General features: G+C 36.8%; 1 protein-coding gene across 2 annotated transcripts in view; it reads right to left on the bottom strand.

Annotated features, from left to right (window-relative positions):
* The window catches only part of LOC135948617 (paired mesoderm homeobox protein 2B-like), a 33,815-nt gene that overhangs the window by 2,763 nt on the left and 10,193 nt on the right, over positions 1 to 20,859 (bottom strand). The window contains exons 2-3 of one of the 2 annotated variants that reach the window (XM_065497978.1): positions 19,218 to 19,414; positions 2,307 to 2,565 (exon numbers count right to left, since the gene is read on the bottom strand). In XM_065497978.1, the coding sequence (XP_065354050.1) occupies positions 2,307 to 2,565; positions 19,218 to 19,414 (456 nt within the window). The remainder of the gene's footprint in view (positions 1 to 2,306; positions 2,566 to 19,217; positions 19,415 to 20,859) is intronic. The other variant, XM_065497979.1, reaches the window with a different exon arrangement.

Below are 20,859 nucleotides of genomic sequence, written 5' to 3'. Positions count from 1 at the left end.
TGAAATATCCTAGTCAGTTTTTTTCTTTTTAATTTGCACCGACTGCTTATATTATAGAATTGTAGCCTTTTTCCTCTCGTTTAAATGTATCCAAACGTATACAAAAATGTATACAAGAATATAATTTTAGAATTTCTTATCAACAATATATTTGAAAAATAGTTATGTTTTACTGATAAAAAGACTTAATTTAATTTCAGTTTTTCAGAACTATATATAGTGTCAGATTAAAATAGGATTTTCCTCCGATAAGCTTAGCTTTTCAAAATGATTGCAGAAAGACATAACAGCTTAAAGAATAAATATATAATATTAGTATTTTGAAAAATCCTAAATTCATTCATTGGCACGTGTTTTGACTTTGGTTAACTTGTGAATAAAATGACCCAGGCTAGCGCCAATGCGTAGGAAAATTATGAAACTAATTAAAATTCAATTTTTTTCTCTTATTTATAATAAATTTAATACACCCCAAAAATGATTTAAAATAAATTGAGCAGTGTATATAGTAATAGGTAGTTTTGTTCTTTGTCTTGGTCCGTGCAAAAAAAAATAAAATTGTAATTCAAGGTTTAGCTGTATACTCAAAAAGGAAAGTATTTTTTTTAGTTTGAATTGGTATTTGTTATAGAACGACAACCATCAGCAATAACAATTTCTGTCAGCATTTAACGAACTTTACTTCTCGTACAAACTTCAGCTAGATCAGCTAATTGCGAGTAATTAATGTGTTTACCGAAAGACCCAGAAAGTTTGCTCACTCCAGACGGCGCGAGGGAATGCGAGCAAACTTTCTTTCTTTCTTTCCAGCGCTCTACATCGGATTGGAAAATGAATTTGTTTGTCTGGCGCGAGAGATATGCTGATTGCAGGCGCATTAAAAAGAGAACACCGCAGGCCGGGTCCATATGTGAGAGCGGGCGGCTAGGAGGAAGAAGTTCGAGGGGATCGGGGGCGCGGAGGCAGGGAACGAACGAACAATGGTCTCGCTCGCTCGCTCGCTCTCTCGCGCATCCCTGCCGCCCGCTGCTGTGTGTGTGCTGTGCTGCTGCCCTGACGTTTAATCTAGAAAATTGCTGCATGCCGCTCGTTTGTTTCCATTACTGTCAACTCTTTAGGCCTGGCACAGCACACACACACAGAGCACGAGAGAGAGCGAAGAGAGAGAGAGAGAGAGAGAGAGAGAGGCTGCAGCGAGCGAGTGAGAGAGCGGCTCTGACGAAGACGAACTAGCTCGCAAGAATATGGAGCCCTAATTAAGCTAATAGAACGAGGGTGCAGCAAAATAAAGGGGAAAACACCCTCAAGACGCGCGCCAAGCCAAACACCCGGCGCGCTAGAAAGCAAATCAAGAAATTTTCTTGCTTCTTCTCTTGCTGTGTGAGTGTTTAAGTTGGCTGCTCTTTCTTTGCGTCACGCTGCTTTTTCATTTGCAGTGTCAAATTCATCCCTTTTCAGAAAGTTTGTCCGTTTTTCTTGGCTGCGAAACTTGTTTTTTGTAGTAACACAGATGCAGGAATGGATGTAAACCGCAATAATTATTGGTTTTAATAATATTTAACGATTTTTTGAAATTTTTACTAAAATTTCTTTTTTTTCTAAATTTTTGTCTGCCCGTTGTTATTTGTGATAATCTTTCTGCCACTCTGTCAAAGTAATGGACTTTTAATAAGTTCATATTGTGCAATTGTTGATCCAAAATTTCAGTGTTCCTGATTATTTTTGTGCTACGAGCTATGGAAAGCGTCGAAGGTTTTCTGGTGGACTTATTTTCTCTCTCACTGTCACCCTCTTCTCCCTGCTTTCGTGGAGGAGGTTAATTCAGGGTTTCGCTACCACCTGAGCCCCTGAGAGCGCTTCAGATCATTCAGTTGCTTCTTCTCCTTTGATCCACATGAAAACCACGTGTGCTCGCGGAAAATTACATCTTGCCTCATTACTTTAACTGGGACGTGAGCTATTAATTTTTAAATAGGCTCTATAAGCAGAACTTTGCAAAAACCAATCATTTATTGCGCCACAGAGTGGCATTAGCAGAGTGAGCTTTTCAATTAGACAGGCAAAGTTGCAGTTGTTTCAGGTTCAGTGGGAGCAGTGCCAAAATAATGGAAGTTGGGCCTGAAGCAAGAATAAAATGACTTGTTGAGTCATTTTAACGAAAATTCTCATTGGCCACAGTCTTAACAGCAATTTTTAATATTTTTATATTATCCAATATTGATTTGCCTAAATTAAACGAAATGACAAATTTTTCAATTCGATAACATGCTAATTTGACTCGAAAAATGGTGAAATAGAGAATCTACCTAGCTCACCTGATCCGTTATTGATTGGTTTGATGTCGAGGGACTGGTTGTTCATGCCGCCACTCGACTTTGAGCCGTCCTTGCCCTGCGACTTGGGCTCGCTTTTGACGCCCGGCGTCGAACTCTGGCTCTGCGGCCCGCCGACGTCGCTGCCGGGCGTCGAGGCGCCGCCGTTTGTGCCCGACGAGCCTTGGTTCGCCTTCTGCTGCGCCAGCCGCTCCTGCTTGCGGAACTTGGCCCGTCGGTTTTGGAACCACACCTGCAACCATAAAATTTACACAATATGTTGAGAGAAATGCACATCATGGAAAGCGTTTGGGACTGTGGAGATTTATTGAAACCTGGAAAATACAGTTTAAATATCTTCAGATGTTCTGTGCTTTTTTAGAATTTGACAGTCCAATAGGCAATTTTTTTAGCATTCAGGCGCCAGTTGAGTACTAATAACGCAATTTTAAGACAGGTTAACTCAAGTAAAAATGTTGTTAAACTTTTTAAATTTCCCATAATTTTTCTAAGTGAAACCTCAATATTGCCCAAATTTGAAGTTTAATATTATATATTAAAACAAATATTTATTTAAAGTGTTAGGAAGGTATGCTTTTTTATTAAAAAGGAAAAATATTAAACCCCTGCCAGTACTATGCACCTTTCCTGGACACGGACTTCTTAATTTGACGTTATAGGGTCACCATGCATATGCTTTTGTAGAAAATATTTTTAATTGATTCATCAAAATTTTATTTTTAATGCCTAAACTGATTATTTTTTTATCAGGTTTCAAAAATATACTTTTGACTAAGAATTCAGCATGGATCTAATAACAGTTGAAACCCAGCATTTTTCTCAAAAAATAAACTCGTATAGAAGTGACTGATCGTATAATTTTATGTAAAAGTTCCTTTTTGCAGCAGACTGAACAAAAGTGGCATGTATTTATCATAATGACACGACCAAATTTCGCGTTTCATAATTTATTATTCGTCATTTGGAATGGTGATTAAAAATAGATGCGCGTTTGGCCCTCACTTCTGGTTCGTTTATCCGCGTATGAATTGATAAATCCGAGGAGGTAATCCCGCGGCCGTCAATCAAATCACGCGCCATTTGAATTAAGCAGTCGTGTGTTAAAAAGGTTTAATTGGGGGCAGTGGTGCGCGTCAAAATCGGCGCCAATTAACAGCTCTCTCGCGCAAGCCAATTAACGAGTGACTGGCTGGCTGGCTGAGCGAAAGACGACGCCGGAAAGGCACCTGCTCTCTCGCCGTTCTTGGACCAAATATTGACCCTCGTGTCGGCCGTGCAAATGTTTGCACTGCTTTGTGCCGGGCTAATCAGCTATAACTGCACACTTTGAACTAGGCTCGCCGGCTTTGTTTGGGGATTTGTGTGTGTACGCGGATGCTGCACGGGCAAATAAACAATGCATATTATGGAGATGTGCTGCCACTGCCACTGCCACTGCCGCCGCACTGGCCGCCGGAGATTCGCCCCTTCCGCTCTTGCATCTGTCAACCCCGTCGCGCTTTGAAAGTGGGTCTGCGCGTTGATCAAGTCGTTCGGAAATGGCAGAAACGAGCTTTAAATGCACACGCCATATGTAACTATTATTGATGCTTTGTTTTGTCACGGAGAGAAGGGCAATACTATGCTGTTTGCAGACCGACTGCATTATAGAGATGATTTTCATGACCTCATTACATTTATAATATTAAAGCGCCCTTCAATGTTGTCATTTTAAATGCGTTGAAAATTTTAGTAATTTTTATTATCCTGTTGAGTTCAAGTAGTCAGTTGCTGATCTCAAAATGATTCAGACCGAGAAAGATACCCAATTGTGATTCACTTCCGTTAATATTAATTGAAACCATTATTTTTTAATATTTAAAATCATATAAAAGTATCGCAAACCCTTGAAATTTGCTAGGAATAAGGGGCAATCCATCAACTTTTGCTAAACATTGTCAATCTCCTTCTCAAAGTGATGTAAACAGTTTTTCCGTGCCTCCATTCAACGAAACTAATTATTGTTTTCAGTAGGGAGAAAGTGCTCACTGTTTGCAAATCATACATACTTTGCAGCCGATCGGCTTGAAAATTTACAGTGCGACATTTTAATTTAGGCTTCAGTTTTGAAATTCGATTTTGCATATGACAAAAAGAATATATCAATAATTTTTTATCAGTGTTCCTCTACAATGCGCATTGTGTGCTTTATTGAATGCTACATTGTAAATTAATTTAAATAATTATTTGTCTTCAATTACCAACATCAAAGTAGGTGATCAAAGCTGTAACCATAACCAGCTAGGGCAACTGTTACAATTTTAGATCACTGAAAAAATATATTTATTTTACAATTTTAAATATAAATAATTTAAAATTTAAATTTTGCGACTTCTTATAAAAATTATATTAAACTATAATTTAAAAAATAATTTTTTAAAAAATTAATTTAATGTTAATAATTGTTGTAAGTATAAATTATATAGTATCATGTATATTTATCGTTTATAAAATATTTAGCAAAATAATTTTAATTTTATAATGTTTATGCTTTAATAAATTGTATAAGCCTATGTATTGTAAAGCACTTACTTCATCCTTATCTATATTTTTTATTTTCAGATAATTAGAATGATGACGAATGGAGCTGAATGACTCTTAAAATTTGAAATAAGTATCACTCAATTAGCACTTCGCTGGTTTCTATCGAAAATTAACTCCAAGCTCATGACGCGTATAGCGAGTGAATATAATCAAGAACATTTTCCCATTTGGCCCTCATACTGCACCACTCACTCCATTCACAGCCGCAGTTTTGTACACTTCATGCTGCTTCAATTAACTCGATCCACTTGCGCAGCCACCCTCACGCTCCCCGTGCGCGTCTTTCTTCGACGGCGTGTTTGATAAAACTGTATTTACACTTTGTAATCCCAGATGTACGCTCGGTTCGTGTATTTATTGTGACACCCCTGCTGCTTATTATTTATACCCTCCAGCCCGGCGGCTCTCTCTAAATCTATTAAGTCGTGTCCGCAACCCCGTCCTCCCCCCCACCCTCCAATGAATATCAAATCATTTACACGCCAGCTCACTCACTCACAACACAGAAGCAGCTTTTCGCACCCTCGCCCCGTTCTAGCGCGCTCATTTTTTTACATTAGTCCACCTTGCACGCAGCGTTGAAAATAATAGCGTTTTATTGCGCTGATGTAATCGCAGATGTTTCACACTCCGCGTTACAAGCGATTTAGCGTGTTCGGACTAACTAGCACTGTCATCGCGTCATATGTCGCTCTTTAATCTCGCTCGTAGAATTCGAATGTTGAAAATTGAGGGTTAAAGAGCAAGTGATAAATCGTGATCAGAGGCTTTTAAATTATTATTGACTACTGAATTTATATGTAACTTCTAAAATCACATTTTTTTGCAACTTTTGAACGCATTTGAAACGTGTTTATAATGTTTTTCTAAATTCCAAATTAATAATAGATCAGAAGGGTAAATTTGTCTCGTGAATCCAACAGAATGAAACAGCGAAATAACAAATTATTAATTCGAGACAGAGGGATTAACAGTAAGTCGTGAGTTAAGTATTTTCAAAATTCTCTATATGGAATCTTATGAACTGAATAATTAAAGAATAGACTATGGTGACAAAATTCATTATGGTTAAAAAATAACTAAAACCTTCAGTAATTCATGGTTCAATCTAGAAATTTGAAAGTTCCAACTCTAATCTCGAGAACTAAAAACAATGCTATTGTGAATATTTCACTGAACAAGTATGAAAAATCGAATTCTTTGATTAATTAATTAATGGAAATATTTATCGTTATATTGAGCCGTAAATATAAGTTGGATTTTCGATTATATGCAAAACACTTGCTGTTTTAGACTAATTTTCGGGGTAAAATTAACTGTTTCAGTCGATTGAAAAGCTTCAATTGTGGAATTTCGCACGTTTTAAATTTTTCCTTTTTTGAGAAATAATTATCAATTTTTATATTTTTTTGTGAGGGACATTTTTATATATTTTATATATATTTTTACCGGTGAGAAAGTTTCCCCCCATAAAAAATTGAAGAGGTGGCAGAATTGAACTTATGTTAGAACTGTTTGAAAATATTCTCTATTATTGAAAAATTCCTGGATCTCCCAGCCATACCTCTGAACATAAGTTAAAAATTGCAATTTTTATGTTAGCGCTGAAAAGCCCTATGTTAATTTTTAGAGAATTAGCCCGGTTTGTTTTAGCTTTCCTAAGCCAAACTCTAAAATTTTAAACCCCCAATAGCTGTTTAAATTCGTGAATATTAGGTTGGTGACATCTATTGTTGAACAAACTGATCATTAAGTAAATGTAAGTGTTAAATGAACGAATCGTCAGCAGAAGCGTTGCGGAACTAACTGGATTAGAGAAAAAAATAAACACGGCCGATTCGGCGACAGAAGGTTGGTTCGTTATGGCTGTGTCATTAAGTCGACGCTACGCGTTTGAATATCTTAATTCGCGTGTCTGCCGTTCCATTGCGCCGCCGCTCTTCGTCGTCGTCGTCGTCGTCGTCGCTCCATTGCGTTCATCTCGCTCGCTCGCTCGCTCGCCCGCTTCGTGTTGACTCAATCAATTGGAGAGCGGAATTGTTGTTGCTGGTTCATTTTGCCGAGCCGCATGTCACTGTTTGTCTTGCGGATTAACCCTCCGCAGCCTCCCCCTCGTGCTCCTTCATCTGCCTGGCTGCTCAGTGCCGTCCCGGAAAAAGTAAACACGCGCCCATCGCAAATAGCTCGACTTTTTTACGCTACTTGGAAAAATATTTATTTTAACAACTGTGCGTGCGCGAAATAAAGTATTTTCCGTATTTTCGTCTCTCGCTCTGTTCGTGTTTCCCAGAAAATCGCCTCTCTATTGCTCGTCACCAGGGTTGCAAATTTTAAACGTGCTTTCCGCTTCAAGTTTAATTCAGAGGATCTTAACAAATAAATTATTTCATTCGTCTGGGAGGCTTTCTTTGTCCACATTTTTTTAATATAGAAATTCTTCAAATTTAATTTGATCTTGAATTAAATTACGACTTAAAAACAAAATTGCACAAATGTGATATCTAGAAGAGTTAATATCAGCTCTAGCAAAAACTATATAATTTATTGGGCTGCAAAATTAGCTTCATTCTATTTTTTTAAAACTTTCAACCATCATTAAGCCGCTTTAACCATACTTCAAATCACCTAGAACCAATCAAAGCTTCTAAAACCAACCAAAAACCCGTCTTAAAAAGTCAAAATTGGCAGCTAATCCATTAATAAGTTGAAATATGCAATATAAATGAAAACTAAAATTTGGTGGGTTCATTTAATTATTTTTGTTGGTTGAAATTTTTAAAATTCATCCCTTTCTATGATTTAGATTGATTTTAATATATTTTAATACATATATTCTTTAGGAATTCTTAAATCCGTTTCTTTCCCGATAAGATATGCTTCGATTTTAGTCTTCAAAGATCAACTTTATCGGGAAATTACGCTTGAAAAATCTTTGTTTTTAAATAAAGAAGTCAATAGCTGTTTTAACCCAATTGTTAAAAATGGTACTGTTCACTTACTCTAAAGTTATTCCGATAGAAGCAGCAAATTACTGCAAAATATTTTAAATATGTAAAAATTTTAGTGTCATACACCGAATGCCGAGTACACGTTTATAAATTTTACTAACAAAAAGCGAAGGTTGCAAATTGACGCCAAATTTTTCCTCGAATACGATTAGGAACGGCCAATAGCAATTTTAATTTAACTTCATGATGTTTTTTCTCTTCCTAAACAGCAGTCTGGGAAAATTCCCAATTTATTCCCAAATTTTCAATAATGAATGAATTTATTATTAAACGCATATATGCGTGCGACAATAATCCTATACAATCAAATCAAATTTTCAATAAAGATCCCCTTTAAAATCAAGAATTTAAATGACAGTAATCATTTAATAGGCGTTAAAAATGACTTTCATAAATTATAGCAAAACACTAATCGTGTCTTTCGTCTTATCACCGCGCCCATTTCATGCACCTTATGCCGTATATTAATCTTAACGACAATACTGAACGATCCATTTTCATCGGGGTGCAGTACAAGCGAACGTCAGAGATAAAACAGCAATCAACGCACAACGAGTGCACGAAGAATGCGCATACAGCATAAATCGCAGTCTCATCTGCCGGCTGGCAATAAAAGTCGAGAGGCATAAATAACCGTGAGGAGAGTTGAACTGTCGAACTTGCTGCTCGGCTCTAATGGCCCCTTAATAATGGGCCTTTGACTGTCGGCGATGGGCAAGTGCGTGTCTCGCCGGCCCGAACAATCGAGACAGCCAGATGGGCCGCCGGTTCCGCACGGTGGCCACCGTCCCCCAAGCCACCCCTTTTTCACGCCGTGATTAATAGCGCGATCCGCGTAACCACAGGAGAGTCATTCGATCTGCCGGCTACTTGACCTATAGCCGCCGCTGCCATAATCAGGCAAATTGAATTTTTCCAGTCCCGCAAGGACGCGAGCAGCAGCTGCTTTGTCCGACACGCGAGTGATTGGCCCGTCGAGAGAGTGCAGGCGCAATTTGTGAAAGCGCACCGCCGACACCGACTCACCTGACACGCAATCAACGAGAGCAGCGAGATGCTCCTCTCTATACGACAATTGCTGCAACTCTTGGACTAAATCCTTTTTATTATTGGTTTTTCAGCATTGCTTGTATTATTCTGAGCATTATTTATTTATCTGAACTGGACACTTCAAAGGAGCACAAATAAATCTGTCCTAAACAGATTAAAACACTTAAATCCATTTGGGGCTTAATCTTTTCCAACTTCTGTCTTTTAAATTTTGAAAATATTTATAAACATTTGTTTGCCAGCTTCAAAGTCATATTTATTATTTGTAAAGAATTTACAAGAAAATTATAATACCTCTTCTATCTTAAACAAAATTTTGTAATTTTATTCAAAAAGAATTTGATTTCGTTTATATCTTGGGAATATTAGTTTGTTGATTTTTTAACTCTTCAGAAGAAACTGCAAATAAATATCTTCAGGCTATAGAGGAGACTATTTTGGACCAAAATAAACTAATTAATCACTGAATTGAGAAAAAATCTGCGATTCGTTTTGATAGCTTGATTTCCATTTGAAGCCATCGATATCTGTTTTAAATAAATAGATCAAGATTCAAAATCTAAATTTTGTGACATTAACTCACTGATTTTTGTTGGTCCTTCAATTAGTTAAAAGTATAAGCAGTATAAGTAATGTATCGTCCTTTTCATTTTTAGTTAAGAAGACAAACAATTTAACTTGAAAAACCTTTGGAAAATCAACTAGTTTATTCCTAAAATATTGCAAATTATATTTAAAAATATTTATTTTAAAATTCGCAAATCTTATAGCCATAAGTTCGTATCAAAGTTATACAAGCTCAGCAAAATATTAAAGATTAAAAAATCGAAGCGAATTGAAAATACTTTCCAGATTTTCCAATTATGGAAAATTAGAATTCCTTCACTAAATCTGGGTCATTTCCTTAAATTTCCAGAAAAAAAATCATCTATCCAACCCTTTCGTTAAATTAATATTTAAAACTAAAAATTAATTTCCTTGACCAACCCGTGAATTTCGACAGGGCAGATTATTGCCCCCTCTCGGTGATTCGCAAGTGCAATGATTGAAGTGTGTGTCATCTGTATCTCTATGCGTGCGGCGAAATCCAATTATCGCTTGCTCAGAGTGAGAGAATTGGCGCTGCCTGCTGTCTCGGTGTGATCGCGCAGCGCAGATACAGACACAGACGACACAATAATTGCAGCAGCCAGAGAGATAGAGAGGCTCCCTGGTGTTTGGATGGATTGGTGCCATCAGAAGCCGATAATGTCAGGCCGAGTGCACTTTGACAGCAACTCATCCTTCAATGGTCGCCCCGCTCATGATTTATTGCCCGGCCAGCAATAGGGCGACCACGGCCCTGCCGATGGACAAATGCAAGTCGCAATGCACTGTGTATGGCTTTCGCAACAAGTTTGCTCCTATCGTTAAGCAAATTAAAAGTCGATTTTTTTATTGGATGCAGAACTTTATTTAAATTGAATTTTGCAGGAAAATTCAAGGATGAAAATGAAAAAATGATTTTGTGAGAAAATGAACATTTTTCTCTAAAAAAAGGTAGGCTGACAAGTAAATTAGCAGAAACGCTTTTTCCCTTCCAGTAGACTGATATATTAAACAAATTTTAACTAGCTCTTTGAAATATCTGAAATCGATTCAGATTTCATCAAAGAACCTACAACGTTCAACTGAAAGAGCGTTCTTCGCTAACAGACACGCATTTATACTTTTAAAATGTAAAATTACAAAATTTTTAATTTAAACTAATTCTGTTATTTTATAAATAATCTTTGTGCATAGTAGTTGTAATTTTATTAACGTTAAATTTATTTGTAACAATAGCTTTTTAAAATATATAAAGTAGACAACTGTAGTGTTTCTCTCCACGAAACTAGCATTGTCCGAAAGGGGGGTTGTTGGTTATGCGGGGGCGTGCGGGGTGGGTTGGCTCGGTGGTCGACGGGGCCACAGGGATTTTAAATCTTTGAATACGGCGGCATTAGCAGGCGAGTTTACGGTCTCCGGGCTGGTGGACACGCGGTCGTAGGGTGCGACTCTTTACGAGCAGCGCCGCGTGCATACCTGCCCTCGGACTCATGCATTAGCAATGTGCCAACGAGGCCGCATCAAAAATTTATCCGCCGGCCGCATGAATGACGACTTTGGCAGCGTTTTTGTTGTTTTATTTGCGCGCGCGCCGTCGCTCACGGCCAGCCACACAGGCCAACGGGGGAAATCCCGGACAGAGCATCAGAACGGCGATGCACACGCTGTTCTCTCTTACTTTTACGAATGGCAAAGGGATTTGTTCGATTGGCTGCGAATCGAGGCATAGGCTTCTTCGTCTGATCTCTATTTTTTTTCTACAATTTTCTAAAATGATGAAATGTCACGGGTAGGATGACAGAAGACTGAAGGGATTAGAGGGTCCGCACCTTACCCCTTGCCACAATTTTAGGAGCAAAATTTAATTCTAATTATAAAAGCATTCTTACTCACCGCTTTTAAATATATTTTAATTGCCAAATTGCCACCCCATACCTTTTGCTAAAATTCGAACTGCTTATTTTTTTAATGAAACGCAAAAGAATAAAAAAAATCAGTTCCCTCTTGCTCAGTGCAGGCCATTAAATGGCAAATAATTATTAAATTTCAATCGTTTATGTATTTGGTTATTATAAAAATTAATTCGTTAAAATTTCATTAAATCAAGCAATGAAGCAGTTTATATGGTAATTTTTCAGGTTTTACGTACAAATTTCTGAACATTATAAATGTGATGTGAGATGTGAGTAAAAATTAAATATTTGAAGACTCCTGCAGAATACGGCCTTTAATGATAATCTAAAATATGTGTGCCGTTTTTATTGCCCTCAATTGGTTCATCTATTTTAATAAAACATTAGTAATCTCTACCTCAACCAGGAATTGAATTAAATTTTCTCATTTAATTAAATCCAGTTAAAGAAGACGCATAATATGTTTATACAGTACTTGTTTAAATTATTGTATGTAGTGAAGACAAGACCTTAAATAACTTAATTTATTGTGCAAGATACAATATTATTACAAATAAAAAACTTAAAAATTGTACTAAAGTTTATAATAAATTACATAAAATATTTACCAATAGTATATAAAATACATTAAATTGTTTACAATATTATTTTTTAAGTTTAATTAACTATATTTTGACTCCTCTTATGTAATTGTGAGCATAATATTCTGTCGAAAATACGCAAACAATTTCTTCCAAACATAATCGTCTCAAAACAGTCCAAATTATTGATTTTCCTAAACGTGATTTTTTGAAATAATGATACGCTTTTCTCTTCTAATATCTCACTTAATGTACACGAATAAAAATAAAAACATTTTGCCCCAGAAAAAAGAGCACATATATTTTAATTTTGAAATTTTAATCCGGACAGCTCCAACATTTTTAGAAAATAATATTTTTGCAGCAGATTGAAAATATGTTGACTATGGATCAGCAGGATCAAATTTTGGAGGTCAAAAAGAAAAACAAAATCGTGGATTTAAATTAGCCCTAGCAATAAAATGTTCAAGAAGGAATCTCGTTTCAAGTCTCAGAGCAGAGAAGGGGGAAAGCAATTCCGACTTATTGTCGTGCGGGTTCCCCCTGATCGTCGGATGCTGGAGAGTGAGTTTTGGCTCCATTTTCTGGTGCACTTTTCTTTCGCACACTCACTTTTAATCACCTTAAGTGCTTGCAGATGTACAACCAGCCGGCGGACGAGCAGACGGGCCCGATTAAGCTGCTCCGGCTGCTTCTCCCGCGTGCGGCGGCCGCAGCTTTTCCGAATTTTATCTGATGCTGTGGCACAATAACAATAAAAATCTATCTGCATGTGTGTGTGTGTGCCGGCGCCCATTATGACAATTGCAACATAAAGCCTCTCCAGTGCCGCATAAAAGCAAGCAGCGAGGACCGATAATTGCGCGACACGAGACGCCCGCGCGAGTGTGCGCGCCTCCACTTTTAATAAAGGCGAACGGCCCGGCCGCGCAGGATAAACATTTCATAAGAGAACGGCATTTTGGGAATTGCCGCCGCCCGCGACACTTTTGTCCTCGGCTTTTATTTTTATCAACCGAGAGTGCGCGCCGCCGTTGAGTCTCTCTGAAGACGCGCGAAAATGGTAAAAGGGGACGGCCAATTTGATAGAGTGCTTAATTCCTCGCTCCATTTCTAAAATTTCTTTGCACATTGGGTAGACATCGAACCAATTTGAGGATCATCAAATGGACAACTAGAAAACCAGATTTATTTTAGAAATAGTGCAAAATTGATTTTAAAATTCTGAATTTATACGAAAGAAACATTTTCTGAACGTCGTTGCTAAATCACATGAGCGTGGGTCTGAAATGAAAAATTGTGAAAAATAATTTTTCGTTTCTAAAAATGAGTAGAGTTTTAATTTTCTAAGATTTCTCTCCCTCCCCATATATTTGACCTTTATGAATTTCAACCGAATTTCTGCTCAAGATTTCCAGCGATTAATCGGCATTGACAAGCTGTTTAATTTGTTGAGAAATTTGGTACAAATATGAAATTTAAACGTTTCATAATCCAAACTTGACTGTTGCTTATACTGTAGAGACAAATTGTTGCTTTATTTCACAAACAATCAATTATATTTAGGACCACTCTCTGTGGCAAAAATGCAATTTTTTCATATTTTTCCTATGAAGATTTTTGTTTTTAATAAGGATGCAGCAAAAGGACGGATAATTGGCAATATAGCCTATACAAAATTAAAACTTATTCGGGTAGTGCCAATCTTTTTTATCATATTTTTTTATTTCTTGGTTAAGAAGTAAAAATATCAACAAAAAAGGTTCTTAAACCAAGCAAAGCATTCTCGAATATCAATTACTTTTACATACTAAGGAAGAACGTCACCCCTGGCTTATGCATATTAGGTTTTATATATTTTATAGCTAACTCTTGATAAAAAATAAATTCTGCCCGATTATGGCTTTATTTGAAATTATAAACTAATAATAAATCAATGAACTAAAACGCTAGAGTAATAGATAAAATTATTTTGAAAAATATTAAATTTTTTATGTATTGTAAACCGTTACATCATTTAATAAACATGGCAACTCCAGCTACCCTCATTGTGATAAAACTGTCAATTATTCAGAGCTTTTGATCGCATTTGACGTCTTCTTTTAGTGTTATTTTCTCCGACTTTTCCGAGGAGCACTCGAATTGATCTTTAGTAATTTTGGACTGAAAATCGATTTTTTTTCTGATTGCACTTATTTTCTTCTCAATGAAATGGACTATTATCAGTCATGACCCTACTCAAAATTTTCACAATTTGGGTGATAGGATAAAATGGCTACTATATATTTATATACCAATTAAAATTTTGTCAGAGACCATTCAATGAACAGAGAAAACTAGATTTATTAAAATAAAAAGTTTTAATATTGCAAAAAATCAATTTTAAATCACATCTTTAGTTTTTTGGTCAGTTTTCCATAGGCAACACATATTTTTAGGTCGTTCCCTGCCGGTTTTTTTTTATCAAAGTTACTCATAGGATAAAAGCTCGGCAATTTTCTATGAAACAAATATAGCTCAGATACGATTTCAGACCAAATATGGAGTAGGATTTTATATTCAAACTATAATTCAAACGATTTCGTAGCTCAAACTAGGAACTAAAAAGCCAAAATTTAAGCAGAGGATGTGGGATTTTACAGAAATAAATATGGCAGGAAGTTGCGAGCAACCAGGAAATTTTGTTGGCTTTGTACTGTGTATGTATGTACGCCAGACCAGTGTAACTCCGTTTCTTTTTACCGCAAGATGGGGATTTCAAGTGATCCGTGGCGTCGGACGTTTTGCTCTCTGGCAATCATCTGCGTGATGTTCAAAGGTAAATTAAAACTGATTTGATGTTTTATTTGATAATTGGAATGCTATCGTTCTTCCAGATTCAGCTGCGCAATTTGAAGGCGCATCAACCACCCCGGAAAAGTTTGGAAGTACCGTAAAAGTCCTAAGACATTCTACCCAAAACCTGAGGGAACAATACACGAGATCTGACATTTTTGAAAATACTTCGGTAAAAAGTACTGAAAAAACTGATTATTCCACGATTTCCGAGAGTGTTTCTAGAGGGAATCAGGTGGTATATTACGAAAATGTTTCAGGAAAATATCTAAGTAAACAAACCTCTGAGAAAAATGAGGCTTCGCACTCCACAACTCCAAAAACATTCATACGGAATTCCAGTCCCACTGAGAAACAACCCTCGGAAATTTTTGAAAAACTTACCACCGAAAATTCTAAGGTGCTAGAAATTGGTCCAACGTCTCAGAGCGTAAATATTACGACAATAAAATATACTAGTAACACGAAGGGACAAAATGACAAAAATTTGAAAACAACTCCAGGGACTGCCTTTGAGAGAAACAATTTTGATCATTTCGCTGGGAACAATCACTCTAACTCTTTTCTGGATAAACATACTGGTTCAAACGAGATGTTTATAAAAAATCTTAGCTCAGCATTGCAAGACAAACAAAATTTTACGCAAGGCTCCAGTTCTCTAGATGTAGAATCGTTGTTGCGTAATTTAACGTTGAACATCACCGAATATGCTATAAATGTTATCAATATTTTAAATGAAACTTTAAACGTAGAGATTGCTAGAGTCTCCAACAGGCTGGGAGAAACACAAATGAACGTAACTAACCAGATCAAATCTCTACAAAACACTTCTGATGGCCTATTCTTGTTAGTTACAGAAATTTTAGTTAATGTATCTAGAAATGCTACTTTAAAATACGAACTATTGTTAGCGAAGAATAGTCACCCGAATTACGCTCTGCTAATTGTCATTGCGATTCAGGTGGCTATTGTCTTTTTGATGTTCGTGCTGAGCCGGGAGCAAAAGAATATACGAAAAACAATGGCTAATAAGCAGGTGAACAATCGCAGCAGGAGGAGTGCATCATACCGTTTTGATGTTATTTCCCAGTCGGTTACAGATGGAGGAGAAACCAGTGGCACAACTGTGAGTGAACTCAGCAGTTTCAATAATTATAAATTATAATTGAATTGCTGATATTAATTAGTTTTACTAATTTACTGTTTTTCTGTTGTTCATAGTATTAGGTTGATTCGAAACCTGGTCTAGAGTATGAACGAAATAATATACTAGGAATATATGTATGTATTATTTTATAGGCTTCCTGAATGGGTTATATTTGTATTTGATAACAGTTATCTATTAATGCATGAGGAATATATATTATATCGTTGCCAAATACCCTATTTACAAACGCAAAAAATATGCTTATTTTGTTCGTTGGGATACACCAAATAAAAAAATCTAATCTAAAGCAGATCATGCCTTTTTTATTTTACCTGACCCTAATAACAAAATTTGCTAATTCAATTTTAAGAATAAATACATTTACTTATTATGATAAGTATAAAACTAATTAATTCAAAATCCCAGCTAATCTTATCCAATGAATGAACTAATCCCCAAGGATTCTTAGTGAAAACTAAAATAGCTTGTACATTTTTAAGAAAAGTCGCGACAAAGAATCATAAATATAGTATGTTTTTCAAACGACTGTCCCTATCTGATATTTTTTTCAAAACGAGGAGTTTCCCCGATAATTGTGAAACACCGTTCACAAGAAAATATGGTCGAGCGGTATCATATTTGGAGAAAATTGGCAAAATTTTAATTTTAACTGAAGCAATATTATAGATTAAATTATTTAAACTAACAATCTGAGCAACTGTTTGTCGTAGCCAACAATTCAAGTAATATTTTTAATATACTATTGATGCCCTGGCTCAATCCAGTTGGCGAAGTGCTGTTATTTGGTCATTTGGAATGTTGTAATGGGAAGAAACATAATGAAACCGTATGTGCTTATTTCTCTTTCTAAAGCTCATTTTTGTGGTTAAAAAACAGCTGTTGCAACGTATGAAGGAATAAAATTATATGAATGGAGGAAAACCATAAGAACACATAATGGATTTCCCACTTTACAATTTTCTAAACTCTTTTTTTATAAAAGGGTCGATAAAATTGTTTTCCATCTCTCAATCAGCACTGGAACATGCGACATAATTTTTATCGACATGTTTTAATCCAAAATAAAAATTGAAACGATTGAATTTAATTTCAATTCTTTAACATAAGATAAAAATGTATGTTTAAAACAGTCCAAGATAATATTTTAACCATTTATCCAACTGTGACGCACGAAGCAGTGAATCACATCCTTTAAACTCACGTCAGCAGCGTGAGATTAAAATATTAGAAACAACAATTTAAAAAAAATGTAATCGCTAGCTTGCGGATAGAGTTTTGTCTGTTTTGATCCCCGCTGCATTTTGTAAAAAGAGAGGTTAAATAGCAAAAACAGTTGATGTTATCATATCCAACAGTATCGAGTTTCAAGCCGGCGGCAGTGATAGTGATTGTGACAAGCAATACGTGTGAGAGCGGCGCAGGGTCGAAATGCAAACGCGTTCACGCACTTCTTGATGTGCACTAATCGAATCTGCAGTTACACGGCCGATTGAGACATCATAGAAAACAAGACTATCGAGTGACCGGGGTCGCGTGGCCCCGTGACGAAACCCGAGCCGCCGATTCCCACGCCGAATCGCCGGGCGAATCAATTTGTCACCCCGTGTCTCCAGATTAAACAGCACGAAGCGGCGGCGGCGGCGGCAGAGAGGCGAAAATATAAATTCTGCCAGTGTCACACGCAGCATCCCCCATCGCCATCATGTTGGTAATGAGAGCGGGGGGAGAAAGGCTGCCGCTAGCTGTGTGGAACACGCGCAAACTTTGTTTTGAATAATTAATCGCGCGAGAGAGCGCACAACAACGACGCTCTTTGTGGGCTTTTCGGGGCTGTTGACTCGCGCTCGGACACAACCGACGACTCTCAAAAGGTGCCACATGACGCGTGAAAATTTCAGGATTTTTTCAGAATAGAGGAAAAACATGGAATAATAAAAACCGAGTTAATTCATACAGTGAATTTCTATTTCTATTATTCTCATAAATGCCGGGATTGCACTTGACAGCTGAAACTATAGCACGCATAAATAAAAATACGACTAATCGCATAGTATAGTTAACATTTTTCGTCTTCTATGAACGAATCCTCGACTGCTACCTTCAATCATACTGTTTCCAGTATTTTTTATATCTTCAGAAATAACTCCTATAAATAATCCAACATTGATACGGTTAAAATATAAACCTATCCCTATTAATAAAATTATAGAAAAATCGGTTACATTTTCCCCTAGGAGTATTTATAAGAGAAATAAACGATAATTATGCTTTTGCTAGAAATTTTATATCATTTCGCCCCTGTGAGACGCCAAAAATCAAATTTTAAAAAAATGCTTCAGATTCTAGCGTTTGTTTTAATTTAACACCCTGCAAAATATTTTGCTCTGATAAGGTTTCGTAAGAAAAATAAATCTTATCCATTTGAACATTGTAATGGTGGTTTATTTTTGTTTTAGTTAAAATTAAAATTAAATTAAACTGTCTTCTAGTAGTCCTTGTATATTTTGTAATCAGTTTGCATGATCTTCATTTTCTTCAACCCGAGTTAGTTTTTGAACCAATAAAATAATTAATATTATACCTGTATAGTAATATATTTATCTAAGCAAATTTTGTTCATAGAAAAGAAATAAAAATTAATTAAAATCAATCAATCGGGGCTAAAATTATATATAATCAAATTTGAATTAATGGCTGTGTTAAAAGAATTTGAGGACTGCAAATTTCCCAAATTCCTGTTACAAATTTTATAAAGTTTTGCCAGATCTGCGGACTATGGAACCATTCATGCGAATATATAGTCAGCAGTGGAAAGCGGAAAATACAAAACACACAGCGTGGAGCATCAATTAAGCCTTGGGAGGCATCACACAGGCGTTTTTCCGCGTTTCTCTCTTTGCGCTGCGCGCACCAAATTTACATTTTGGCTTGTGCAGTTCAAACAAAGGCACCTCACTCTCCCCTGCTCATAAAAATTTCACATCCGTTGCCAAACAGCAGACCAACCAACCAATCAATCCAATCGGCGGCGGTACCCGGAAAAAAAGTAAAAAAGGGAAATATTCGTTCTCATTTTCGCTCTGTTGTTTTTTTTTATGTCCCGCTCTGTTTGTTGATTACATCGGGCGTTGAAAATGAAACACACACACGAAACTGACCTGAACTCTGGCCTCAGTCAAATCGATTTTCATGGCGATCTCCTCCCTGGTGTAAATGTCAGGGTAGTGGGTCTCCTGGAAGGCGCGCTCCAGCTCCTTCAGCTGGGCAGAGGTGAACGTCGTCCTGATCCGCCGTTGCTTCCGCTTCTCAGTCAAAACGCCCTCGTGCCCGGGGTACACTTTGTAGGGCAGGCCGGCTAAAATCAAATAAAAAATGTGGCTTCAAAATCAGTTGATTTTAATTTTCTTAAATAAAATTACTAATTGGTTTTGTTGAGGTGTATTCTTACAAAAAGACGGCAAACATTTTAAATCAGGCAAAGTTATTTGTGAGGCAATTTTTCCTAAAATAAGAAATCTAATATATTGCAATCACAAAACACGATGATTAAATTGCTTTGAAATATTGAAATTCCAACAGTTTCTGCTTGCATTTGAATTCATCGTCATATGATTGGTAAAATCCAAAAGGTTTACACGCAGATGTCACCTCTTTTTCGTGTACTTGCACTTTAATTTCACATTAAATCCTGCAATTGAGCATAAGTCGCGTATTAAATATCTAGTTTAACTAGCTGAAAATTAAGTTAGGTTCAGCCAATCACGGTGGAACAAAATAATTAATATTTTAAGGTTGAAATTATTGCTGTTGTGAAGTTTTTCTTAGAATAATTATCAGTATTTGCGTTTTTCTCCTGCTAATTGACCGTCTCGAGACTCATTGTATTTTCTATCTTGAATTTTCCGGTTTTATTTCATTCAATAGTTTCATAAATTAATTTCAACACTGTTATTTTAAATTTGCCGCAACAATCTTTGGGGTTAAGTGGCTGAAAGTTAAGTTTTGAATCTTTTAATGAATATCCTATAATTAAAGTCAGCTCTCTAAAGCTATAAATTTAAATTCTGAGGCGCCCTTCGATTTTCAAGGACAGAGAGAATTTGAATTTTTAGCACACGAAAAATTAAATTTCCGACTAGCTTTCAATTTGAAATGTTCATTAATTTGTTTGAATTAAAAGTAGAAAGCTTGCTAGATACGTAATACACATTTGTTAATTTTTAATCTAATCGGAGAAATCTTCTAGTCTTAGTGAAAAATAAAGCCAGGCATAAGTGTACCTAAAATGCAAAGCAATGAGGAGCATTTGGCGTGGTGGCAGTCAAAATGTCAAGTGCGGGAGCGGTTGCAGAGCGCGAGGGTCTTTTGCAAGGGATGCAGCGGGCGGCAGCAGCCATTTTCTCTTTATTGATCGCATAAGGGGATGTGAGTCACCTCACCCACTAATCACCATAAGACAACTCTGACTTTCTCTCTCTCTCTCTTTCAGGCTCTCCTCCCCGGCAGCTTCTTCGACTGCACGCGCGCCGCGTCTCCGGCAACATTTCACTTGTCCCCGTCGATTAGCAATCTATAAATTCGGGCCACCGCCACCGCCGCGGCTGTTTTTCCTGCGCCGCCGAGGGGAAAAGTCAAAAAGCTGGCTGGCCGGCCGGCAGAGCCGTTCGCGAGGCAAAAAGCACTTTGCCCGCGATCAAAAGTGGCAGGATGCGCTCGAGCGTGAGACGGAATAACCAAAAGCTAACCAAGCGCCAAACCAGAAAAAGCAGGCGGATGTGGAGAAGGCTGCGTGCAAAAAAT

Source organism: Cloeon dipterum, chromosome 1 (genome assembly GCF_949628265.1).
Source record: "Cloeon dipterum chromosome 1, ieCloDipt1.1, whole genome shotgun sequence".
Classification (NCBI taxonomy): Eukaryota; Metazoa; Arthropoda; class Insecta; order Ephemeroptera; family Baetidae; genus Cloeon; species Cloeon dipterum.
Note: the sequence above shows the minus strand (reverse complement) of the source record. Positions and strands in the feature narration are given on the sequence as shown.